The 22,274-nt window shown below is 39.9% G+C and overlaps 3 protein-coding genes across 3 annotated transcripts; all 3 read left to right on the top strand.

Moving 5' to 3' along the window:
• Positions 1-4,069: 4,069 nt before the first annotated feature.
• Positions 4,070-8,845, top strand: LOC117469868 (zinc finger protein 501-like). The gene is made up of 4 exons (XM_034114324.1): positions 4,070-4,105; positions 5,621-5,856; positions 7,164-7,885; positions 8,218-8,845. The coding sequence occupies exons 2-4, from the start codon at positions 5,628-5,630 to the stop codon at positions 8,506-8,508; spliced, it is 1,242 nt and encodes a 413-aa protein (XP_033970215.1). The 5' UTR covers positions 4,070-4,105; positions 5,621-5,627; the 3' UTR covers positions 8,509-8,845.
• A 1,157-nt stretch (positions 8,846-10,002) lies between these two features.
• fga (fibrinogen alpha chain) lies at positions 10,003-16,263 on the top strand. Its single transcript, XM_034114322.1, has 8 exons — positions 10,003-10,110; positions 10,485-10,589; positions 10,887-11,070; positions 11,164-11,309; positions 11,898-11,996; positions 12,982-13,143; positions 13,460-14,030; positions 14,823-16,263. Exons 1-8 carry the CDS (start codon positions 10,063-10,065, stop codon positions 15,503-15,505), a joined length of 1,998 nt encoding a protein of 665 aa, XP_033970213.1. The 5' UTR covers positions 10,003-10,062; the 3' UTR covers positions 15,506-16,263.
• Positions 16,264-17,275: 1,012 nt separating this feature from the next.
• LOC117469866 (fibrinogen alpha chain) lies at positions 17,276-21,894 on the top strand. Its single transcript, XM_034114321.1, has 5 exons — positions 17,276-17,438; positions 18,309-18,492; positions 19,370-19,515; positions 19,785-20,137; positions 20,478-21,894. Exons 1-4 carry the CDS (start codon positions 17,382-17,384, stop codon positions 20,097-20,099), a joined length of 702 nt encoding a protein of 233 aa, XP_033970212.1. The 5' UTR covers positions 17,276-17,381; the 3' UTR covers positions 20,100-20,137; positions 20,478-21,894.
• The last annotated feature ends 380 nt before the right edge of the window (positions 21,895-22,274 follow it).

The raw sequence follows: 22,274 nt of genomic DNA, 5'->3' as shown, positions 1-22,274 counted from the left end.
CCACCTCCCACTCTCAAAGAACATCAGGTGAAGCTGAGGTCTGTGAATCCTGGAAAAGCCGCAGGACCCAATGGAGTACTCTGCAAAGTACTCAAAGCTTGTGCTGACCAGCTCTCAGGGGTCCTGACCAGCTCTCAGGGGTCCTGACCAGCTCTCAGGGGTCCTGACCAGCTCTCAGGGGTCCTGACCAGGATATTCAACCTGTCCCTGTCACAAGCTAGCATCCCATCCTGTCTGAAAACGGCTACCATCATTCCTGTCCCCAAAAAGACACCAGTCAGAGAGCTCAACGACTACAGGCCCATAGCCCTAACATCGGCGGTGATGAAATGTTTCGAAAGACTGATAGCCGACTCCATCAAAGCCAGCCTGCCACCCTCCCTCGACCCTCATCAGTTTGCCTATAGAGCCAACAGATCCACGGATGATGCCATCGCCACGGTCCTTCACACAGCTGTGAGCCACCTAGAAGGCCCAGGCAACTACATAAGGATGCTGTTTGTCGATGTTAGCTCAGCTCTTAACACCATCATACCTGACATACTAGTGGAAAAACTGTCATGCCTAGGTTTCCCCTCCATCATATGAGCCTGGGTAAATCATTTCCTCACAGACCGTCCTCAGACAGTGAAAATAGGCCCTTATTGCTCCTCCACCCGCACCCTCAGCACTGGCTCCCCGCAGGGCTGCGTGCTGAGCCCACTACTCTACACACTCTACAGACACGACTGCTCTCCCACCCACCCCTCCAACTCCATTATAAAATTTGCAGATGACACCACGGTGGTCGGCCAAATATACAAGGGAGCCAACGAGTCGGCATACAGAGACGAGATCCTGAAGCTGTCTGCGTGGTGTTCAGCTAACAACCTACATCTGAACACAAGCAAAACTAAATAAATCATCATAGACTTCAGAAAGCACCGTCCAGAACACGCCCCCCTTCACCTCAACGGAGAGAGAGTGGAGAGGGTCTCCACCTTTAAGTTCCTGGGGGTTCACATCTCGGAGAGCCTCAGCTGGACAGCACACACCACTGCAGCAGTTAAGAAGGCCCAGCAGTGACTACACTCCCTGAGGGTGCTTCGGAGGAACCGACTGAACAAGAAGCTGCTGGTGTCCTTCTACCGGGCGACCATCGAGAGCGTGCTGTCATACTCCATCTCTGGGTGGTATGCAGGATGCTCAGCTGCAGACAAGAAAGCCCTGCAGAGAGTGATCAGGATGGCAGAGAAAACCATCGGCTGCCCCCTGCCCTCTCTGGAGCACATCTCCACCTCCCGCTGCCGCAACAGAGCTAACAAAAGAATAAAGGACAGCCGGGTCACAGACTGTTCTCTCTCCTGCCTTCTGGGAGGAGATACAGGAGCTTCGACTCACGGACAAACAGACTCAAAAACAGTTTCTACCCCTGGGCCGTCACGCTGCTTAACCACCACACATAATGCAATAACCGTAACCAGTCTCACACATACACACACTTTGAATGCACTTTATATACTATTTTTATATCAATATTTTTAACTATTTATTCCCCCGTATGATTGTTTATGGTGTCTGTCCTATGGCTGTGTTTTTTAGTGTTCTGTATGTGTTTGTATTTTTTGCACACCGGGACAGAGTTGCACTCTGAATCTCGTTGTACTCTGTGTACAATGACAATAAAAGGCTTTAACTTCTTTGTTCCTCCGTGTCCTTACTAATTCCTATACAATTACTCTTACATTCCTTCCTTAGTTCACTCCTTCCTATACCTTTCATTTCCTTCCTACCTCCTCCTTCTATCTCTACTGTTTACTCTAGTGTGTGTGTGTGTGTTTGTGTTTGTGTGTGTGTGTGTGTGTGTGTGTGTGTGTGTGTGTGTGTGTGTGTGTGTGTGTGTGTGTGTGTGTGTGTGTGTGTGTGTGTGTGTTGCAGCTGTGTCTACCTGGGTATTAACTTGTCAAATATGTTTAGATGACGGAGGAGGAGGATGTAAACCTCTGTAATCTTTGCAGGGCAGCAGACAGCTCAGCTCCTGTGTGTGTGTGTGTGTGTGTGTGTGTGTGTGTGTGTGTGTGTGTGTGTGTGTGTGTGTGTGTGTGTGTGTATGTGTGTTTGTGTGAGAGAGAGAGCTAAATGCTCAGTGGGGAATAAGCTGAGGACAAACACCGAATACTAATAACTGTTAATAAAAAAAATGGCACATCCTGACAGTAATGTAAAGAAAATAAACGAATTAAATTCTGAGAAAAAGTCCAAATTAAATTCTAAGAAAAAGTAATATTCTGTAAAAAAACCCCACAAATTATAGAAAAAAATCTAATTCAAAGAAATGTGCGAATTAGGAAAATTATGGAATACATTTCAAATTCTTAGGAAAAGTCAAATTCTTAGAAACAAGTCCAAATAATATTATTAAAACATTAAGTATGCAAATATGACAAAAATAAATGTCTCTTGAGTGTGAAATAGTTAATATTTAAACATGAACAGACACGTTGTGTGTGAAGGCTTTAAATGTAATTCTTGCATATTTACAAATAAAAACATTTCTCAAAACCTCACTCTGTTTTTTTAACTTTTTAACTTGTGTCTTATGAATCCAGAGTTTATTTTTCAAGTGATTTAAATCTATTTATTTAAATCAAACTCACAGTAAATTATAGTGTGGCTCCATCTAGTGACACAAGGAGGAGTTCAAGTTAAAATCCACTTTCCATGTTTTTTTAATATACTTTTCTTCCTTATATACCCACACATAATGGGTTTTTTAATCAAATATCCTGCCTTTAATTTTTCTGTGAGCGTCATTTAAAGGCAATCAGTAAAAAAAGTATTTCAGGTCAAAAAGCGTTATGGCTTATTTTTGTCCTAAGCGAGTGCCCGTCTCCCCGCAAAAAAGCGAGACAGCGATTGGCCCTAAATGTATTAAAGATCCCGCCCCTTTGTACGTTTCTCGAAGCCCATTGGTTGATCAACTCGTTTAACCCGGAAGTAAACGCCAAGCAGCTTTTGTTTGACGATTCCTCCACGGCTTCTTGTTCGGATGTTTTATCCTGTTTTGAATCCTGTTTTCTGGGGTTTATCACCGTAAGAACACGGCGGGAAACCAGTTACACAAACAGAGAGCATAAAAACACCAGTTTACTATTATTTACGATCGGATATCCGTGTTTAACAGCCGAAAACACTGGACTCTATCTCCATTTGGTAAGTTTTTACGGTGTTTTCAACATGTTTTATAATGTTTAGAGACAGTTTAAGTTCACTAAAAACAGTTAACAACTCATACCAGAAGGTAATGTGTGGATGTGGACAGAAGCTGTAAAGAGCTAACGTTAGTATCGGTTTGAGCCTCCAATGTAATGCTAGGTTAGCTGAAGTAAATGGTAACAATGGAAATGCAGCATAATGTTCCTCAGGTATATTTATATTATTTAAAAAGGTCTGTAGCGGTCTATAATATGTTTATATTTATTCTGTATTGTGTCTGTATGATACTGTCTTATTTATACCTGATCTATAGTGTATTCTTTTTATATAATTCTGTTTATATTGCCTTATACCAGTGGTTTTCTGTGGGCGCGACCCCTGGTGGTTCGCGGAGGTACTGCAGGGGGGGACGCGGGAAGAAATCGTAAATAAACACTGCTCGGACATATCTCATTGGTCAGAGAGCTGTGGGCATACTGCTGCCTTTTGCAACATCCTACTTGTGTGAGAAAGGCTTTTCTGCTGTTGCTGCCATCAAAACGAAATACAGATCAAAGCTGAACATTGAGAATGAACTGAGAGTGGCAGTCTCAAAACAACAGCCCTGGTTTGAGAAGATCTGCAAGGGAAAGCAAGCACACACAAGTCATTGATAGGTTATGTGTGGAATAGGGATGGTATAGTGATGTGATCGTTTGCAACCTACAGTAGAAATAATAGTTAAGTGTTCATTAAAGGTGGGGTAGGTAATTTTGGAGAAACCAGCTCGAGTGCGCTAGAATTTGAAAATACACAGCCGGAAGAAATCTGCCACTTCCTCACAGAGCCCCTCCTCCAACACACACGAACGCGCACATGACCAATGAGGGCACGAGATAAGTTTGTGCACAGATGGAAGGCTGACAGGCAGGTAGGCCATCCAGTTATTTTAGCCGGGCCGGCTCAGATGATTGGTCGTGCTTTTTACAGTACTACGGCTTCCACAGATGACATTATTTATGTATTTATTGTCAAAGCATTTAATATATTCATTGCTATCGGGATGTTAAGAGCATTCCATGGAATATAACAAAAAGTGTTTCTGAAATAAATTACATACCCCACCTTTAATATATTTCCCTTAAAGAAATTCGAATTTAAAAATCTACTACTCGGGGAAGAAGGCCTACTAGTTTGAATTAGGCCAAATTAATTCACAGTATCTATTACAAGCACTTTTGTTCATGTGTAATCCATAATAAAATATAAAATTATAGTTGGATCTTTGTATCTTCTTATTATTAGCAGAGAAAATGTAATGTTTTTACAACAATATACAATTAATCCTACCAATATAGATGGGAACTGGGTTGGGGGGGGCCCGAAAATATTTCCAATTACCCAAGGGGGGCCCGACTGAAAAAGTTTGGGAACCACTGCCTTCATAGTGTCTATCCGTCACATGTATATATATTTATATTATAATATGAATAACTGCATTATTGCTTGATTTGCGCTTCTGTTCAGATGCTAGCTGCATGTCGTTTTCTTAGTACTGGTAGAATCTTGTTACTTTCAGATGGCTGATGGAGATGTTGACTGCTTTATTTTATTTGTGAAATATATTTGCAATATAAAATAAAGCACTATGATAGTAACGTTTCAGAAAAAAAGTTAAATTATGAGAAAAAAATCTGAGAAAAACTTAAGTGTATCATATTTGATACATGAGTTTCTGAGACCTCTACGACATCCAAATGACTAGTACGTTCCTAAAAGACCTGTTGCATGCAATGTGATACATGTCTTCTGCCCTCTGGTGGATCATCCGGGCACTGCAGGCTGTAGAGCGCTTTTAATGACCAAATCCAAAATGGCTACCGTCATGTAACAGTTCAGACGCTTTTTGGAAACGACATCTTTGCCAATATTGAATAAATTACGGTAATAATTACTTTTGTATTGTTACTGATATTTCACTATGAATATTTACTGTATTGAAGCAACTTATAATCAGTTCATATTTTGTAGCTTATTTCATAGAAAAATCGTGTTGAAAATGTATCAAATAGTATACAGCAGGTATTAGAGTACATTTCATGATGCAATCTGCATTACGCTTACCACAATGCCAAACACACTGTTTAGATTATTTAATTAAAATGTAATATATTAAAAGTCAACATTTAGATATTTACTTGTTTTTTTTGTAACCCGGTGAGTCAAATGTTGCAATGACTCACTTGCTAATAATTGCCACTACTTATTGATTTTTGATTAAAGCAATTCCTTGGCTATCATAATCTATGTCAGGGGTACTCAAACTTTTTTATTAAAGGTCCAGTTGTGAACTTTATACAAGGTCACTGGTCCGGATCAATGCCCATTTTTAAAGATGCATTATGTGGCCTGGTTTTCTTTTACATTTGAATCTTGTTTCTTTCAGTGTGCAGATGGACATCATGTCTCCGCTCGGCTTCAAACGGCTGTCGGTCTGTTTGGTGGACTGCCTGAAAACTCCGGGAATAAACGGGAACGCCGACGAAATATCCGTGGAGTCCCTGAAGGAAACAGAGGAAAGTAAACAGGAAGCAGGAAAACCAAACATCGCTCCAGATATCGTCTCCGCTCCGGAGCAACGGGAAGATGAAGAACTAGAAACTCCTGAGGTGGAGTATGGAGGTAAAATGTCTCTTTAAAGCAGGGGTCGGCCACCTTTTGGATACGAAGTGCCATTTAAAATGTGATCAGTGTGCCAAATCCACGTTAAGATCACTATGACTCGCGCATGCACGTGCACGGTTGTGGCATGACCACCCAAACAGAAAGATATGGACACAAGATGTGTGTAATGGATATTTTACAAATCACTCCCCTTTCAAACTGTATTCTTGTTTATTAATAACAACTTTTTTTTACTGTCATAGTATTTTATACCAGTTTACTTTATTCTCTTATTTATAACTATAATGATCATATAAAGGTGTGTCTTTACCTGGTTATCTGAGTCTGTCAGGAGAGAGCTCTCTTCCACCTGGTTTTAGAAACAGCTCCTTATATTCGTTAGCATAGCTAGCTAACCAGATGCTAATAATCCCCGGTACCGCTGTCTCTCTCTCTCGCTCGCTCGCTCACACACAATGCGCTCGTGCCACACACACACACACACACACACACACACACACACACACACACACACACACACACACACACACACACACACACACTGATCAGTATGTCAGATGAACAGATCGCCACTGGGCTTAGAACTAAAGACACAGCCACGCACAAACTGCGGCATGTGTACGGCTCCTTATGCGTACTGCATTTTTTTAAGTGCTGGAGCGGCGTTCCGGTGTTCTCCGGCAGCACTACACCACGTGATGACACGTTACGCTCGTGTTGTGTTCAAGGAACCTGTCCTTGGCTCTCGTCATCTCACGCCTAGACTACTGCAACTCCCTCCTGGCTGGTCTACCTGCATGTGCCATCCGACCTCTGCAGCTCATCCAGAATGCAGCGGCTCGTCTGGTCTTCAACCTTCCTAAATGTTCCCACACCACACCGCTCCTCCGCTCCCTTCACTGTCTTCCAGTAACTGCTAGAATCCACTTCAAGACACTAGTATCCAGGACATGGTTAAACTGTACACCCCAGCACGTGCACTCCGCTCTGCATCGGCCAAACGGCTTGCTGCACCCGCACTGCGAGGGGGACCCAAGTTCCCATCAGCAAAAACACTGGCTTATCTAAAGCTAGTTGAGTAGCACTGAAAATGTTACTCAATTTTCAGTGCTACTGAAACCGTACGGATACTCGCTTTGTCCGAAACTTCTGATGTACTTATTTGATTCTGTTTTTCAAGTTTGTATCTTCTTGGTCGAATGCACTTATTGTAAGTCGCTTTGGATAAAAATGTGCTTTTTTGCCACTATTTTTCGAGCCAAAAACTGTGAATATTGACTGTAGTTCTTCCCTTCTCTCTCTAGACTTGACAACTGAAAAAATGGCAGATAAAGACGAGCAAGAAGCTGCATCCGAGCCTCGAAGTCACCGCTGTGAGGATTGTGGGAAATCCTTCGTACAGAAATGCAACTTAACAAGACACCGGCGACAAAACTGTATCAAAACAAGAGAATCCGTAAACCAGGTGACTTCCGAACAGGAGCAATCGTTTATATGCGAGCAATGCAAAAAATCCTTTTCCAGGAAAGGATATCTGAAATCACACATGCTGAGTCACTCGGAGGAGAGACCGTACGGATGCAGCAAATGCGAGAAAAGCTTCAAGCAGCTAGCGAGACTAAAGCAACACGAGCGCATTCACACGGGAGAGAAACCGTACGGATGCTCGCTTTGTCCGAAACGGTTCAGGATCCAAGAGTCGTTGGCGGCGCATAAATTAACTCATTCTGGAGAGAAACCCTACAAATGCATCGTCTGTTCCAAAGCCTTTAGTGAGAGGAGTAATCTGAAGAAGCACAGCAGGATTCACACGGGGGAGAAACCGTTCTGCTGCTCTCACTGCGGGAAAAGATGCCGACACCTTCAGCATCTTGTTTCACACGTGCGAAGCCACACGGGGGAGAAACCGTACAAATGCGACAAGTGCGGGAAAAGTTACGGTCATTCGTCGGGGTTGAAGAAACACCATATCGCTCACCAAGAGAAACAAAAAAGCTGCTCCCTAATATGTGTGGATTCATCTCTGGTGAGACATTTTTTTTTTTTTATTATATTATTATTAAGTAACATTAAGCTGTCTTTGGCTCTTAAAATCTGAATTATCTGGAAGTTTAGGGAACTTTATTGACAAAATAGTTGGATTTATTTTATAATCTGTTCTGTATTACGGGATCCTTTACAAACTCTTAAAAGGCGTTAATTCATTTTAATTATTTAATACTTCTTCATTAATTAAATAAAGGCCTTATTTTGTAGCTGAGAACAATTTGTAATAATTCAATTTACAAATGTAATCTGTGGAAATTATGCAGTGTTTTTCTTTAAAATATTTATCCTTTTTTGTATTTTCTTCACAAGTGCGTCGAGACGTCGGAGAAACCACACCGCTGCACAACGTGCGGGAGGTGCTTTTCCCAGACGGCGGCCCTAAAGAATCACCTGTTCGTTCACGCCGGGTTGAAACCCTACGGATGTAACTGCTGCGCGAAGACATTTGCCGACAAGAGCAACCTCGCCAAACACAAACGCATTCACACCGGAGAGAAACCCTTCGAGTGCGACGTCTGTAAGAAACGTTTCAGGCTCCATCAGCACCAAATAAGCCACCAGCTGACTCACCAGAAAGAAACTCTAGATAAGAAACCTTAAACAATAATCGCTTTTTGCAGTTTTTCAGGAATATCTCTGTTCAGAAGATACGATTTTAAGTGTCACCGGTGGTGGAAAGTGCATTTACTTGAGTACAATAATGAGTGATGTGAAGTATTCTTTATATTGATGCTACTTTATTCTTCTTCTCCACTACAGTTCAGAAGACAAAACTGGACATTAACCTCACTACATTCATTTACATATTTAAAAACCGGAGTATAAGAATTACAATCAACTTTTATACAATAAATTACAGCCAGTCAAATATTAAAGATAATTTTAAATGTTATTGCCTTAAAGGTGGGGTGGGTCATTTTGGAGAAACCGGCTCGAGATCGCTAGAATTTGAAAATACACAACCCGGAAGAAATCTGCCACTTCCTTATAGAGCCCCTCCTCCAACACACACGAACGCGCACATGACCAATGAGGGCACGAGATAAGTTTGTGCACAGATGGAAGGCTGACAGGCAGGTAGGCCATCCAGTTATTTTAGCCGGGCCGGCTCAGATGATTGGTTGTGCTTTTTACAGTACTACGGCTTCCACTGATGATATTTATTTATGGATTTTTTGTCAAAGCACTTCAGATATTCATTGCTATCTGGATGTTAAGAGCATTCCATGGAATATAACAAAAAGTGTATCTCAAGCCGGTTTCTCAAACTTACCTACCCCACCTTTAAGGATAATAATCTTGTATTGAATATGTTACAACTAAAGTACATTTTCCTGATTATATTAACATTTACTTACAAAGTTGTTATTTATTTTATCATGGGGTAGTACTTCTTTCCACCACTGGGTGTCACACTTGTATAACGTCAAACTTTACTTTATTTTCTATTGAGAAACAGTGAAATATCCAATAATGCATTGTAGTCCCATCTGTATAATGTGAGTCATACATATACCTCTATAGTTCTCTAAATACTTCAAGTATTACGCTCAAAATGTTTTGTAGAAATTCTCTTAGTTTAATTTTTTTAAATAGCTATTAGTGAGTTTTAATAATGTGACTTTATATTTGAAATAATGACCTTTTGCTCCAACAATTATTGAAGAAATGTGTCTCGTTGTTTTTTGTGCTGACAAAATAAAAGAAGCTAAAAATACAATTATATTTTGTTTGCGTTTGACGATCAAATGGTTGATTTAATGTGTTTTTATTCACTTTTTTAACACCCCAAAAGAGCCGGGAGTTCAATTTTATTTCATTATAATTTCTTTATTTTCTAGATGTATTTAAATGCATGAAAATTATATTAAACTGGGTAAAGAAACAATTAATATTATTAACAATATTCGTTGTTTGAGGATGCGTCATGTTTAAATACCCAGAAAATGTTGTGTATTTTGTCGCTGCTTGAGTAATCATGTACGGCTTCCTGTCAGTTGTTTGTCACTGCCAGTAAGTGTGTGTTCAGTGTGTGTGTGTTCACGACAAACACACCCCCACGCCAGCGCCCTTTGACCCCCCGCAGAAGGGTAGAAATGTCCTGCAGCGGCTTCAGAGGAACATTCAGAAAGAAATCTGCAAAGAGACGCAAAGATGAAGAACCTCGTCTTCCTCACTTTATTATGTGTGGCCTCGACTCTGGTGAGACATTTTCAAATATCTGACTGACACAAAGAAATCTGATTTATCTGAACGTTTAGGGAACTTTATTTACAAATTGTTAGGATTTATTTTATAATCTGCTTCGTTTTACAGATCCTTAAAAACTCTTTAAAGGCGTTACATTCATTTAAATTATTTATTACCTCTTTATTAATTAAAAAAGGGCCTTACTTATATTTAAGAAAATATCATTATTTTCCATTCCTGTCTATTTGGTTACCTGGTTTGTTAAACATGTGTTACATATTCCTAAGACCTGAACTACTTTAAGGATGTCAGAAATGTTTATCAAGTGTTTGGATATATTTCTAATAACTGTGTGTGTGTGTGTGTGTGTGTGTGTGTGTGTGTAGGCCGACCCTGTGGACCCCCGAGGGGCTCGTCCCGTGCAGCAGGGAACTCGATCTGATAAATGTGCGACGGAGAAAGAGTGGCCGTTCTGCACCGACGAACAATGGGTACGGTTCATATTTAATATAATTTGACTTATTATGTTTTGATATAACATCATCATTCTTTCTACTTCTAGAATACTCTGTTGTGATTGGTCTATCACTTAGAGATGTCCCGCCCCTTAGCCTATCACGTACAATGTGTTGGAGCCAATGGAAGCTAGTGATGTCGGAATTTAGCATTTCAAGACCATTTACTTGCACACAAACCTATTCAACACACGATGATAGGGTCTTTGAGCATTAGAAAAAGCGCTATAAAAATCCAATGTATTATTATTAATATTGTTATTATGATTTCAGGGCTCAAAGTGTCCGTCCGGCTGCAGGATTCAGGGTCTTCTGGATAAATACGACCACGGCACGCTGACGAAAATCGAGAAGATCCGCAGCCTCCTGGATCAGAACCGGGCCAAACACCGGTCAGCTGACCAGGTCTCCAAGCAGACCCACGACTACCTGAAGGAGAAGCTCACCCTCGACTCAGGTCAGGAGGGTTATATATAACTTAGATATTTATTAATACTTTTATATATTATTTTAAGTCTTCTAAATAATTGTTGTAAATGATATTTCTCAGGAAACGACAACAGCTACTTCGACCTGGCTCAGAGTCTCCGGACGAGGATCACGGCCATGAAGATCCGGATCGACCGGCAGCTCGGGGTGCTGGCGGCGCTGAAGCAGCGCGTGAAGGACCAGGTGGACGACATGCAGCGCCTCGAGGTACTAATACACACATTCCTTCATTTAATACCTTTGTAATACCTGCATTTATAGTGTGTGTGTATACAGCAGATAATATTTAAAATCCCACCGGAGTTACCTGAATATATACATATATAAATACCTTCACATAATACCTTTATTTATGGTATTTATAGTGTGGAAAGTCTAAGAAACACACAGCTGGAGGTACATGAAAATATATATATATATATACCTTCATATAATACCTTAATTTATGGTATGTATGTTGTGGAGAATATATATAATCCCACTGGAGGTACCGGAAATATATATATATATACCTTCATATATGTGTTGTGGAGAATATATATAATCCCACTGGAGGTACCGGAAATACGTTATTATAGTATTTATAAAGTTGCATCGGAGTCCTAAACCCTGACATGACTCAAAAGCTGCTTCAGTATTTATGAAAAAGTCAGATTAATGTCCGTTTTTCTTTAATTAATTATCTACAAAAACACATCTCGGCAGCCTGGTGTGTTGTTTTGTTTACTCCCAGAGTTCATGCAGACCTGGTGCTTGTAGACACTTTTATTTTTAACCTCTTTTCCCCTCCGTCAGATCGACATCGACATTAAGCTGCGTTCCTGCAAAGGATCCTGCCAAACCTACGCCAAGTACGACGTGGACCAGGACAGCTACGTGACTCTGCAGAAACAGGTGAGGGCTTTAAAGACAGAAGCTTTTTAACGACATCTAAATGTGTCTTACGAAGGTTACGGTAAAAGGTGCACGCAGTTAGAAGCTTCGAGGGGATGAATTATGTTATTTATACAAGATCCAACTTCTAAAAGTAGAAAAAAACCCCTAGGAAAAACGTTGACTGAGTGACTAGTGCTAAAACATAAGTAGAAGTGTGGGGTGTCCTACTCTGCCCGGCACAGGGTGACTGCTGGGACTTTATTGATGTTTATCCGTGACAGTTTTGCCTCCTCTTGAGAAAACCGTAACTAGTAACAATAAAATAATTTGGCGTGAGCATCCGAGTGCCCTTATGAACCATATGTGTGATTTGCGTGTGTTAAATGTGGCCGTGGAGGCAGTTTTGTGTGAAGGCCCAGTAGAACATTTAACATGGGAGTCTATGGGCGAGGCCGCTGGAGTTTTTGTCACTCAACGGCTCTTTAGGGTTGGATTTGTCCATCAGTTTTATATGATGAAGGCATCGAGACAACGCTGACTAATTCAGCGTCTGAAGTCATTTTAAATGATGTGAAAAGAGTGAATATTATGGGATTTAGAGCAGGTTTAAGATCCTTTTTTTTTCAGGAGATTTCCCTCTACACTCGAAGTGATGATGTCATCACTCTGAACATTCCGCCTCATTCACACCCATTGAAGCAATCTGAACAATTCACAACTTTCAAACTGTGATTACGGGAAAACGGTTCCATCTATCAAAAAACGTGTTTAGTCCAACAAAGACAAGAATCTGGAGAGCTGATTGCACTTTGAATCACCTCTCTCCGTTAAAATATGGCGAATCTGTATGACCTCAAAGTTGGGCGATTTTGAGCTCTGTTGAAGTCGATTTCCCATTCATTCCTATGGAGAACATTTAATTTGTTTGCTTCCATTCCCGATCATTCTGCAGGTTTTTTGTGCATGTTTCTAGCTTTTTTTAAATAAAGACGTCTTCCTGCAGGTGGACCAGCTGGACTCGCAGGCGGCGCAGAACATCGAGGCGGTGGGAACGCTGTACGTGATGAAGAGTCGCCCGCTGAAGGGCGTCATCGTGGACAGCGTCTATAAATCAGGACCGACCGGCCCGGCGATGGCTCAGCAGAAAGAAGACATGTTCCCCGACGTAAGATCTTCCTCTCCTCGACTGAACGATGCACCACGTCTTTTGCACACTTCACTACTTTCATTTTGGCATTTTGAACAAATCCCATGAAAAAGAAAAACACTGATATCAGACATTTTGTTATTTTATACGATTTATATATATTTTTTCAAATGTTAAGTTAATTATTTAGGATATTTCCAAACGAACTAGAATACTTTTTTATTTATTACCAATATTTTCTTATATAGCTTTGGGGCATTATCACATCTATTTCAAACCCTTAATGCCACAATTCAACTGGAGCCAAACACTCATGCTTCCTCTCCGTTCTCAGGTGAACACGGTGAATTTGATCCTGGAGTTGGAGGGCTCCAGTTCTTCCCCCGCCACCATCTCCAAGGCCCCAGGTACTTCCTTCACTTCCTCCTCTTCCTCTTCCTCTATCACCAATCTCGGAGGAAACGGGGATTTCTTGGGTGGCGGCGATGGTCTCCGACAGCCGAGTACGAGCACTCACGTCACCTGCACCATGAGCACCCGGAGAACCGTGGTTCAAACCAAAGATGGTCCGGTGGAAACAGTGGAGGAAGTGATGGAGGGAGGCCCCGAATGCCAATCAATGACCGACTTCACCCAGGGAGGATCCAGCTCTGTTTTCCCCAGCCTCACACACACTTCTTCCTCCTCTTCTTCCTCTTCCTCTTCGTCTAAAATCGTCCAAGCCGGCGGCACCAAAGGAAGCCTTTTAGACACCAAAAGCGGGTTTTCCGGGAATCCGTTCGGCGACTTTGGCGCTGACCTCGGCGGGTTCATGGCGGGTCTCGCCGATGACGACGTTCCCGATTTCCACGCCCGCAGTGTGAAGAGCGTGCGTACGGAGCGGGAGGCCGGGTATATAGGAAAAGGTACCAAAACATCGGACGTGGAGTAAAAACCTTTAAAAAAAAAAAAAAATCGCTAGATGTTAGCATCAGCTAGCCTTATGTACCGAAAATATGAAGTGAACACAGGAATTGTTATTGTTTAATGCTAGAGATTCAAGATGTTCTGTTTGATGTATTGGTGTGTTTTTGAGGTATTTCTGGACATCAAATATGAATAAATCTGAAGAAGAATTTGCACGAGTTTATTGGGACAAAAGTCATTTAGCAGTGAAAGCTGTTAGCACTCTTTTGACTGGGGTACATGTAATTGTATTTCAAATACATGTATTAAAGTAAGCGTCAAATTTCCCCCGACAAAACCACTCTGACTGATCTTAATGCACATTGACGTGATTTTTTAAAAGTTCTGTTCAAATAAACTTTCATAACTGACCATTTTAATAAGGTTACAGCAAAAAAACCTGCCTGCCTCAAAAACATATCATATAATCAATGTTGATTTGTAGATAACATTAGTTTGTCGTTTGTCATGTTGCAGTTCCAGCTACCGTTAGCACAGTACATTAAAGCTACTCAATGGTTCGTGTTAGCAGAAAGAGTGACCGTTAGCCCGTTAAGTACTTTTAAGCGTTCACAGACAAATACTCGTTTTAGAGGTTGCTTTTAGGGACCGAAGACGGAAAAAAATGTGTATCAGATTGACAGAAATGGGTTGCCGTCTTGCAAGAACGCGACCATTAACTGCAGTAAATTTAAGCTAGCCGAAGCGCTCCAAGCTAACTGGCGGTCTGCGGTTTCCCCCTCTGTCTGCAGATTGTGTCGACGCCCACAGGAAGCATCTGAACGGAGAAACGAGCGGCCTTTTTACGATCAGACCTGGAGGCCAAGACTCCCCCCAGCTGGTGGAGGTTTACTGCCAGCAGGAGGGGATAATGGGAGGGTGGGTGTTAGTCCAGCTGAGAGAAAACAGCGCGCTAAACTTCAACCGATCCTGGGCCGAGTATCGCAACGCTTTCGGGTCCGTTGACGCGACGGGAGGCGGGGGGTTCTGGATCGGAAACCAGAACCTCCACCTGCTGACGAATCAGGGCGAGAACATGCTGAAAGTGGAGCTGGAGGATTGGGAAGGAGGCGTAGCTAACGCAGAGTTCACGATCAGAGTCGGTTCTGAAGACGAAGGGTATCCAATTCACGTTTCCGGGTACACGGGAGACGCCGGGGACGCGCTAACGTCGTCGCACAACGGGATGAAGTTCAGCACCTTTGATAAAGATAACGATAAGTCAGAGGGGAGTTGCGCGGAGATGTATGGCGGAGGATGGTGGTACAACGACTGTCAGGCGGCTAACCTCAACGGGGTTTATTATAAAGGCGCGTACGAACCGGAGAAAACCGCGCCGTACGGAGTTGCTAACGGAGTTGTGTGGGAGACGTTTAAACCGACAAATTACAGTCTGAAAAAGGTTAAAATGTTCATCAGGTCGGCAGCTTTTTAGACACACTGAGAAAAGATAAAACATCAATAATAACGGCTAACTTAAACGGGATTTTAATGTTCATCAGATCGACGTTTTTTAATTAGATGCTGAGATAAAATACAACAACTTTCAGGCTGCTAACTTAATGAGATTTATCATATCGAGGATTGTACGACCCGTGCAGTACTTAGTTGCAAACGAAGGCGCGTGGAAGACATTTAAATCGGCAAATGACAGCTTAAAAATTGTAATTGTAAGCAGAGAAAACATGGCAAAACTTTAAATCACATAAATCCCCTGAAAAACGCACCGTACGTTGATGTTCAAACCGGCCAATGTCCGTCAGATCAGCGGCTTTTTGATTAGACACTGATAAAAAAAATGTTTAAAGCAACAACAGCCTGAAAAACCGTTGCCGGGCAGATTGCTTAAATGGGATTTATTCTAAAGTCTAAATAATTTAACAATATGTTGCCAGTAAATGTCACATGTTACCATATTAATATGCATATTTGGCTTTTGTTTGAATGTACAATCTTTTATTTAAACTCTAAGAGCAACAAGGCAGGACTAGAGAAAAGCTTAAAGTAGGACGTGCATTTCAGACTGTTGGTCTGTCCGTGTTTATTCTTCCTGATTGTGTAAATTTCATCGACCTGTTGATCCCAGAAGAGTTTGTGGGAAATCACAAAGTGTTCCCAATATTTTCCCTGTTTCTCAACTTTGTACGGAGCGATGAACTCGTGCAAATCAATAAAGATCAAATGTTCACTTCAGCTGCTGTGGTGTGTGCCGTCATTTAACTAACACAAACTAACACGGGTTTCAATATTTTCAAACATACCAAAAACATTTCATTTATGATAAATGATTAGACGTGAAAATATTATCTAGAGAATCAATAAAAAATGTATGATAAATATATATTTTTTTAATACTTAAGTTTTTATTTAAAGGTTTTTATTGTCTTCCAAATTCAAATAAAACTTGTTCGTCATTTTAAAAGGCACTTTAATAATAATCTAATTTAAGGTTGATGTTTACATATCACATTTTTTATATATTATTAGAAGTGGGAAGTAATACATAAATACATATTTTAAATAAACGCACTTTTATCTGGATTATTCTTAATTAATACAAAATATATATAAATTATTAAAAACGTATGCCATATAAATATACTTCAATTATATATTTACATATTATTCTATCAAATACAATAAATGTACTCTTTAAATACTTTGCTGGAAGACTAAATTAGAACAAGAATATTTGAAGTTTTCGTACAGAATTAATACAAGGGGATCAAAATGTATTTTAACGACAGAATTGTAATTCTTAAAAATCAACATTTATGTTAGTAGTGAATTACCTTGCTTACAAATGTGTTTCCACATTTTAAACCGACTCATATTTAACATTGTTTTTGAGAATTAAACCCAGAAATGTTCTAAAATAATGTGATATGCCAAATATTAGTCACATAAACTTGGTGAAAAATGCATTTATTTAGGTATTAAACTACAACGTGCACTTCTTTATGTAATGTTTATATATGTTGTTATACTACCTGGTTCTTAAGCAGATTGAGAATTACTCAAAAATGAATTTCATCCCATGTTGATGAGAAAACGTTGGATATTAAAGTGATTCTTTTATCTAAGAAAGTAAAACCTGAGTTCATGTTGGTTCAACTTGTTTGTTCATTTCAAATAAAGTGTTTTCCGCGTGTCCTCTCTTACAACACGACTTCACATCTTATCTCATGTTTGATTTGGAGGCCGGTCCAAGGTGCGCTGACCTCAATTATTTATTTTATTTATTTATTTTCTCTGCAGTTTGTACAAGGCTGCAGAGACAAGATGGCCGCCAGCCCTCAGGTCACAGACACATGAAGAAACACTGCCGGACACACACACACCTCCCTCTGTGTGCAGACGACGACTGGGTGAGAAACACACACACACACACACACACACACACACACACACACACACACACACACACACACACACACACTATAGTTCATGAGGTGGAAGTTCACCAAATGTGAAGTTTAGTTGAAGAATTAATCTACATAAAAACCTGAAATTTGAGTTAGTTTGACAGCAAATCATCAGCCTCTACAAACACCTGTAATACTGGATATATTTGTATATCATGTATACCAACATAGAATTTTTGTTAATCCACGTATATATTTGCCCTTATTTAGTCTTGAAAATATCCTAGAAGGCACATGGTAATAAAGTCTAAAAACAACCACAACAAAAGGCTACATTTATTTATAAAATACAGATATATATAGATTTTAAAATGTCCTTATAAATCCCAAAAAAGTGTTTTTCTGACGTTGCTTTTCCAAAAGATGGAGATTTTTGTTAGTTTTAGTTAAGATCAGGCAGATTGTGATATTTGTTTGTAAAATTGTATTATAAAATGATATCATGTATTTTAAAACTATATATCTGATATTCTATATAAAGAAATGTTACTTCTTATTCAGTTAGCATTTTTATTTTTATACCCATGCTGACACTTCATTTTATTTCCCTTTGGATTTACAAAATTATAATTCAGTTTCAAATACACAAGTCAGTTTGTACAGAGAGTCTTTCTGTAATCTGGCTGGAGAAAAAAGTCTCAAAGGGAAAATGTTTTTCTATATTTACCTTCTATAGTACTTTTCTTTGGATGGGACCGACTTCATACACATGGCAGATATTGAAAACACAGTTATGAAAGTATATAATTCACTCAGTGGGACTAATAAAGTGATTCTGATTGGGATGTTGACCCTCGTGTTTCTCTTTTACAGGTTTCTAAATGCCCCTCCGGCTGCAGGCTGCAGGGTTTGATCTCACAGATGGAGAGCAAGGTGGAGAGGAAACTAACAAAACTGTGTAAAACAGCAAAGATTCACGAAGACGCGACTGAGAAGTCCATGGCGGCCATGACACGCGTCTACAACCACAACCGGAGATTCCTCGTCAGCAGATACGGTGAGACTGTGACAGTGACAGTGCACATTAATCAACATTTCTTTACATGTGCCAGAGTTATTCAAGAGGCTATTTCTCATCTGTAGTCCCTGGTAATGTTTTGGTAGACTGGTGCAGGGATGTCGTATTTCTGTGTTGGACCCTGAAGGCAGCATCTCCCTGGTCCAATGGGATTCCTCCGTGTGATTTTGGGTTATTGAAGAACATAATCTCTGTGTCAAACAAGCTTTGATGAAATGTGCACGTGTAGTTCAGCAGGATCATCTCCACATATTAACACACAGGTCATTTTTCATGCAGACCTTTTAAGGGTTACCTTTAATTTAAAGAATGTGTAATTAAGAAAGGTATGTTATGTTCTCTTTGACACTAACAAACAACAAAGTACTCGTTCTTGCACCACTATAATCTGGATATAATAAAGATAGGATGATTTAAACCAAGGGTGTCAAACTCAAGGCCCGGGGGCCAAATCCGGCCCGTGACTTCATTTAATGCGGCCCTGCCAGAGCTCTGAAAGAATATAATATGTTTATTATACGGTTACATGCCGATTTACAGAAGCACGTTGCCCATAAACTGCATCTCATTTTGTGACATTCTCCCTGAAGAGACTTGCAATTATTTGCCCTAGACTTCTGCTTTCAGACGTAGTTAATTATGAAGTTATTACCCTATCTGATAATAATCCAATGCAGAGGCAATCATGTAATATAAAATATTATGTTATATATATTAAATATTTATATATGTATTTTTATATAGTCTTATATATAAAACTGGCCCTTTGAGTGCTACCATGATGCTAATGTGGCCCGAGATGAAATTGAGTTTGACCCCCCTGATTTAAACTAATGCTGTCTGTATTGGTCTCCAGTTTCAGAGCTGAAGTTCGTGGAACAAAGCGAAGTGTTGGCGTTGAACCTAACGTCGCTCCGAAAACGTTCGTCCAAGTTGTCGCTGAAACTCAAGGAGGTGAACCGAGACGTCCAGAAACAATTAGTGGACTTATATCGAACAGAGGTAAGAGAAATGTCAAAACAAACTACTGTTAACAAAGCTAACGTTTGCTTATTTCATATATGGCACATTTGACTCGGAAGACATGAATCAATACAGTTGAAATGTTCGGGTACTTCAACATAAGACTCCACCACATGAGAATCAGAAAACCTTTATTCGTCCCCCAGAGGAGAAATGTACATGTGTTACAGCAGAAAAGAGCCAAAGACAGCTTAATGTTAACTAAGAGTTGACGTTATAGAGGAATAACATGTTTTCCCCGTCTCCAGGTGGAGGTCGACGTGCAGCTGCGAGCCTGCTCTGGTTCCTGTAAGCTGGTGTTTCCGTTCAGCGTGGATCATCACAGCTTCCAAACACTTCAAACCGACTTGAGGCCCAGGGACAAGACTCCTCACCAGAGGAGGAAAGTCGTATCGCCTCCAGAAGACGTCCCTCACATGAAGCTGCAGACGGTCGACGAACACCCAACATCGCCCGAGTATAAATCCATCCCAACGGTCCGGAGAGAACTTTTGACCCAGTTCGAGGACATTCCCCAGAACCGGGTGTTCATGGAGGAGTTCGAGACCGAAGAGCTCCACTGAGGCATGGTGGAAGTTATCGGCACAGAATAGTTTCTCAGGTAGAATATCACACCTGTTTCAATGTATATTTCTGTTTACTGTTTAATACATTTTATATTTTTTTATGACATTCCTTACTACTTTTTACTGTTGGCAATTGTTTAAAAATATTTGCGACATAGTAAACTGTGACTTTTTGGGGATTTATCATTGCACACTATTACTTTTCTCGACATTGTGTGACATACTATATTATATGGACATACTGAACTGTGACATTTTGACTGGTAAAAGAAAGACTTTACTTCCAATTTCAAAAGGTATTAGTTATTTTCTGCCAGTATTCCTTAACACTGTTGCTTCTTGCTGTAATAAGTATTGTATATTCTTTGTTCCTAGCATTTAAAACCACCCACTTGGAGGAGTTCGAGACCGAAGAGCTCCACTGAGGCAGGTTCATGGTGGAGGTTAACAGCACTTAGGGGTTCAAAGGGTCTCTTCTAATAAACACATCACTGTAAGCCTGTTTATTAACAACAACACGCTCTTTATTAACGTGCACACAGGGCTGGGCAATACATCGATATATATTTCAGATTAGACATCGTTGTATTTTGGATATCGTATATTGCATAAGTGTCTTTTCCTGTTTTTATAGACTGCAAAGACATGTCATTTTCTGAAGTAACCAGGATGTTTTTTCCATCATCATTATAGTCTCTATATCCACATAACTAATGATTATTTATTACAAATGTAATATAAGTGTTAATATTTATTGATATCTCCGATAATCAACGCCTCAATATCTTCTTAATATCATTATCAAGGTATTTGATTTTCTCTTCGTCCACCTTACTGTTGCACGTCAAAAATGCCTGTTTGTTCACTTCCAATATTATCAGTATCATGTTGTAAAGCAGAATCACTGCAGGGAGGTTAATAGTTAGGCGGCGACCTCTAGTGGCCGTAGACTAGTTATTCTAAGTCTTATTTTAAGTTATACACCTAAGACTTACGTAACATACTTAACAGAAAAAATGCACTTAGCTTAATCAGCCTTATATGTGTTTGATGTGTGCATAACCAACTATTTAATTCTACCCTTAAACCAGGTCCTAAACCAAACCAAGGAGTGTTGTTGCTTAAACATGAAACAATGACTTTTGCTTCAATTCACAATTTAATAAATATCTTTTGTTTTTGTTTCCCTCATCTAAAGCATTATAATGGTAGTAATAACAGACATTCAATGGGATGATAACATTTAAAATATGTGGTTTGTCCAGTTTTTTCATATTGAATGCATTTTCTGTTTGATACAAAATCTGAAATTGCCATAAAAAAAAAAATTGGAGTCACTTTTATTGGAAAAATATGATTTTAAGCAATTTTGGGGACAAAGTGAATCTCTAACTTTCAGTGGCAGCCAATATGTTAATCATTCAAACCCTTCTCTATGTTAATGTGTTAAAGGTATTCTCTGTACCATCTTCCTGTCATAATTGTCAACAAATAATGTATTTCTAAAACACCTCAAACTGTTTTTCCGTCCATTTTAAAATGTCTGTAAAAACAATAGTCTTCACGAACGAGCCGTGTATTTCTCTGGTTCTGCATGTGGGTGACAGCTTTAATCTGATCTGTCACTAGACACATTTAAATATCAATGCATAAAGAACACACTCCTCTGTTTCCTGTTATATTATTTATGTCACTGTTTCAACAATGACCCCCTCACTGTTCAGCCATAAACTCACTGCATGATGAAATGTTATTTGTATATGCACGGATCAATAAAACACACTTTTGCACATTTCGTCACCTCTGTCTCTTATTGAATAGTTTCTCAGTTAGCATATACTTCTGTTTCAATGTACCATTAATCAGTATGCTGTTTACTGTGGCATAACTTTACATGTATATATTTATTTTAACAGTTGTATACACATTATATTGATTCCTTACTACTTTTTACTGTTGGCAATCGATTAACAATATTTTTTCGATATAGTAAACTGTGACTTTTTGTGGATTTATTACTGTACTGTGACATTTTGACTGGTACAAGAAAGACCTTACTTACCATTTGTAAAAGTTACAAGTAATTTTCTGCCAGTATTCCTTAACACTAGTGCTTCTTGCTGTAATTAGTACTTCATATTCTTTATCTTGAGCATTTATAACCACTCACTC

This window comes from Trematomus bernacchii, unplaced genomic scaffold (genome assembly GCF_902827165.1).
Source record: "Trematomus bernacchii unplaced genomic scaffold, fTreBer1.1, whole genome shotgun sequence".
NCBI lineage: Eukaryota > Metazoa > Chordata > Actinopteri > Perciformes > Nototheniidae > Trematomus > Trematomus bernacchii.
This window is presented reverse-complemented; position numbering and strand designations above follow the sequence as displayed.

Coding starts and splice junctions, on each gene's coding strand:
- LOC117469866 (XM_034114321.1), top strand. CDS start 17,382: ATGAAGAAACACTGCCGGACACACACACACCTCCCTCTGTGTGCAGAC. Junction 18,493..19,369: donor ATTCCTCGTCAGCAGATACG/GTGAGACTGTGA, acceptor ATTGGTCTCCAG/TTTCAGAGCTGAAGTTCGTG. Junction 19,516..19,784: donor TGGACTTATATCGAACAGAG/GTAAGAGAAATG, acceptor CCCCGTCTCCAG/GTGGAGGTCGACGTGCAGCT.
- LOC117469868 (XM_034114324.1), top strand. CDS start 5,628: ATGGACATCATGTCTCCGCTCGGCTTCAAACGGCTGTCGGTCTGTTTG. Junction 5,857..7,163: donor TCCTGAGGTGGAGTATGGAG/GTAAAATGTCTC, acceptor TTCTCTCTCTAG/ACTTGACAACTGAAAAAATG. Junction 7,886..8,217: donor TATGTGTGGATTCATCTCTG/GTGAGACATTTT, acceptor TTTCTTCACAAG/TGCGTCGAGACGTCGGAGAA.
- fga (XM_034114322.1), top strand. CDS start 10,063: ATGAAGAACCTCGTCTTCCTCACTTTATTATGTGTGGCCTCGACTCTG. Junction 11,071..11,163: donor GAAGCTCACCCTCGACTCAG/GTCAGGAGGGTT, acceptor GATATTTCTCAG/GAAACGACAACAGCTACTTC. Junction 11,997..12,981: donor ACGTGACTCTGCAGAAACAG/GTGAGGGCTTTA, acceptor GTCTTCCTGCAG/GTGGACCAGCTGGACTCGCA.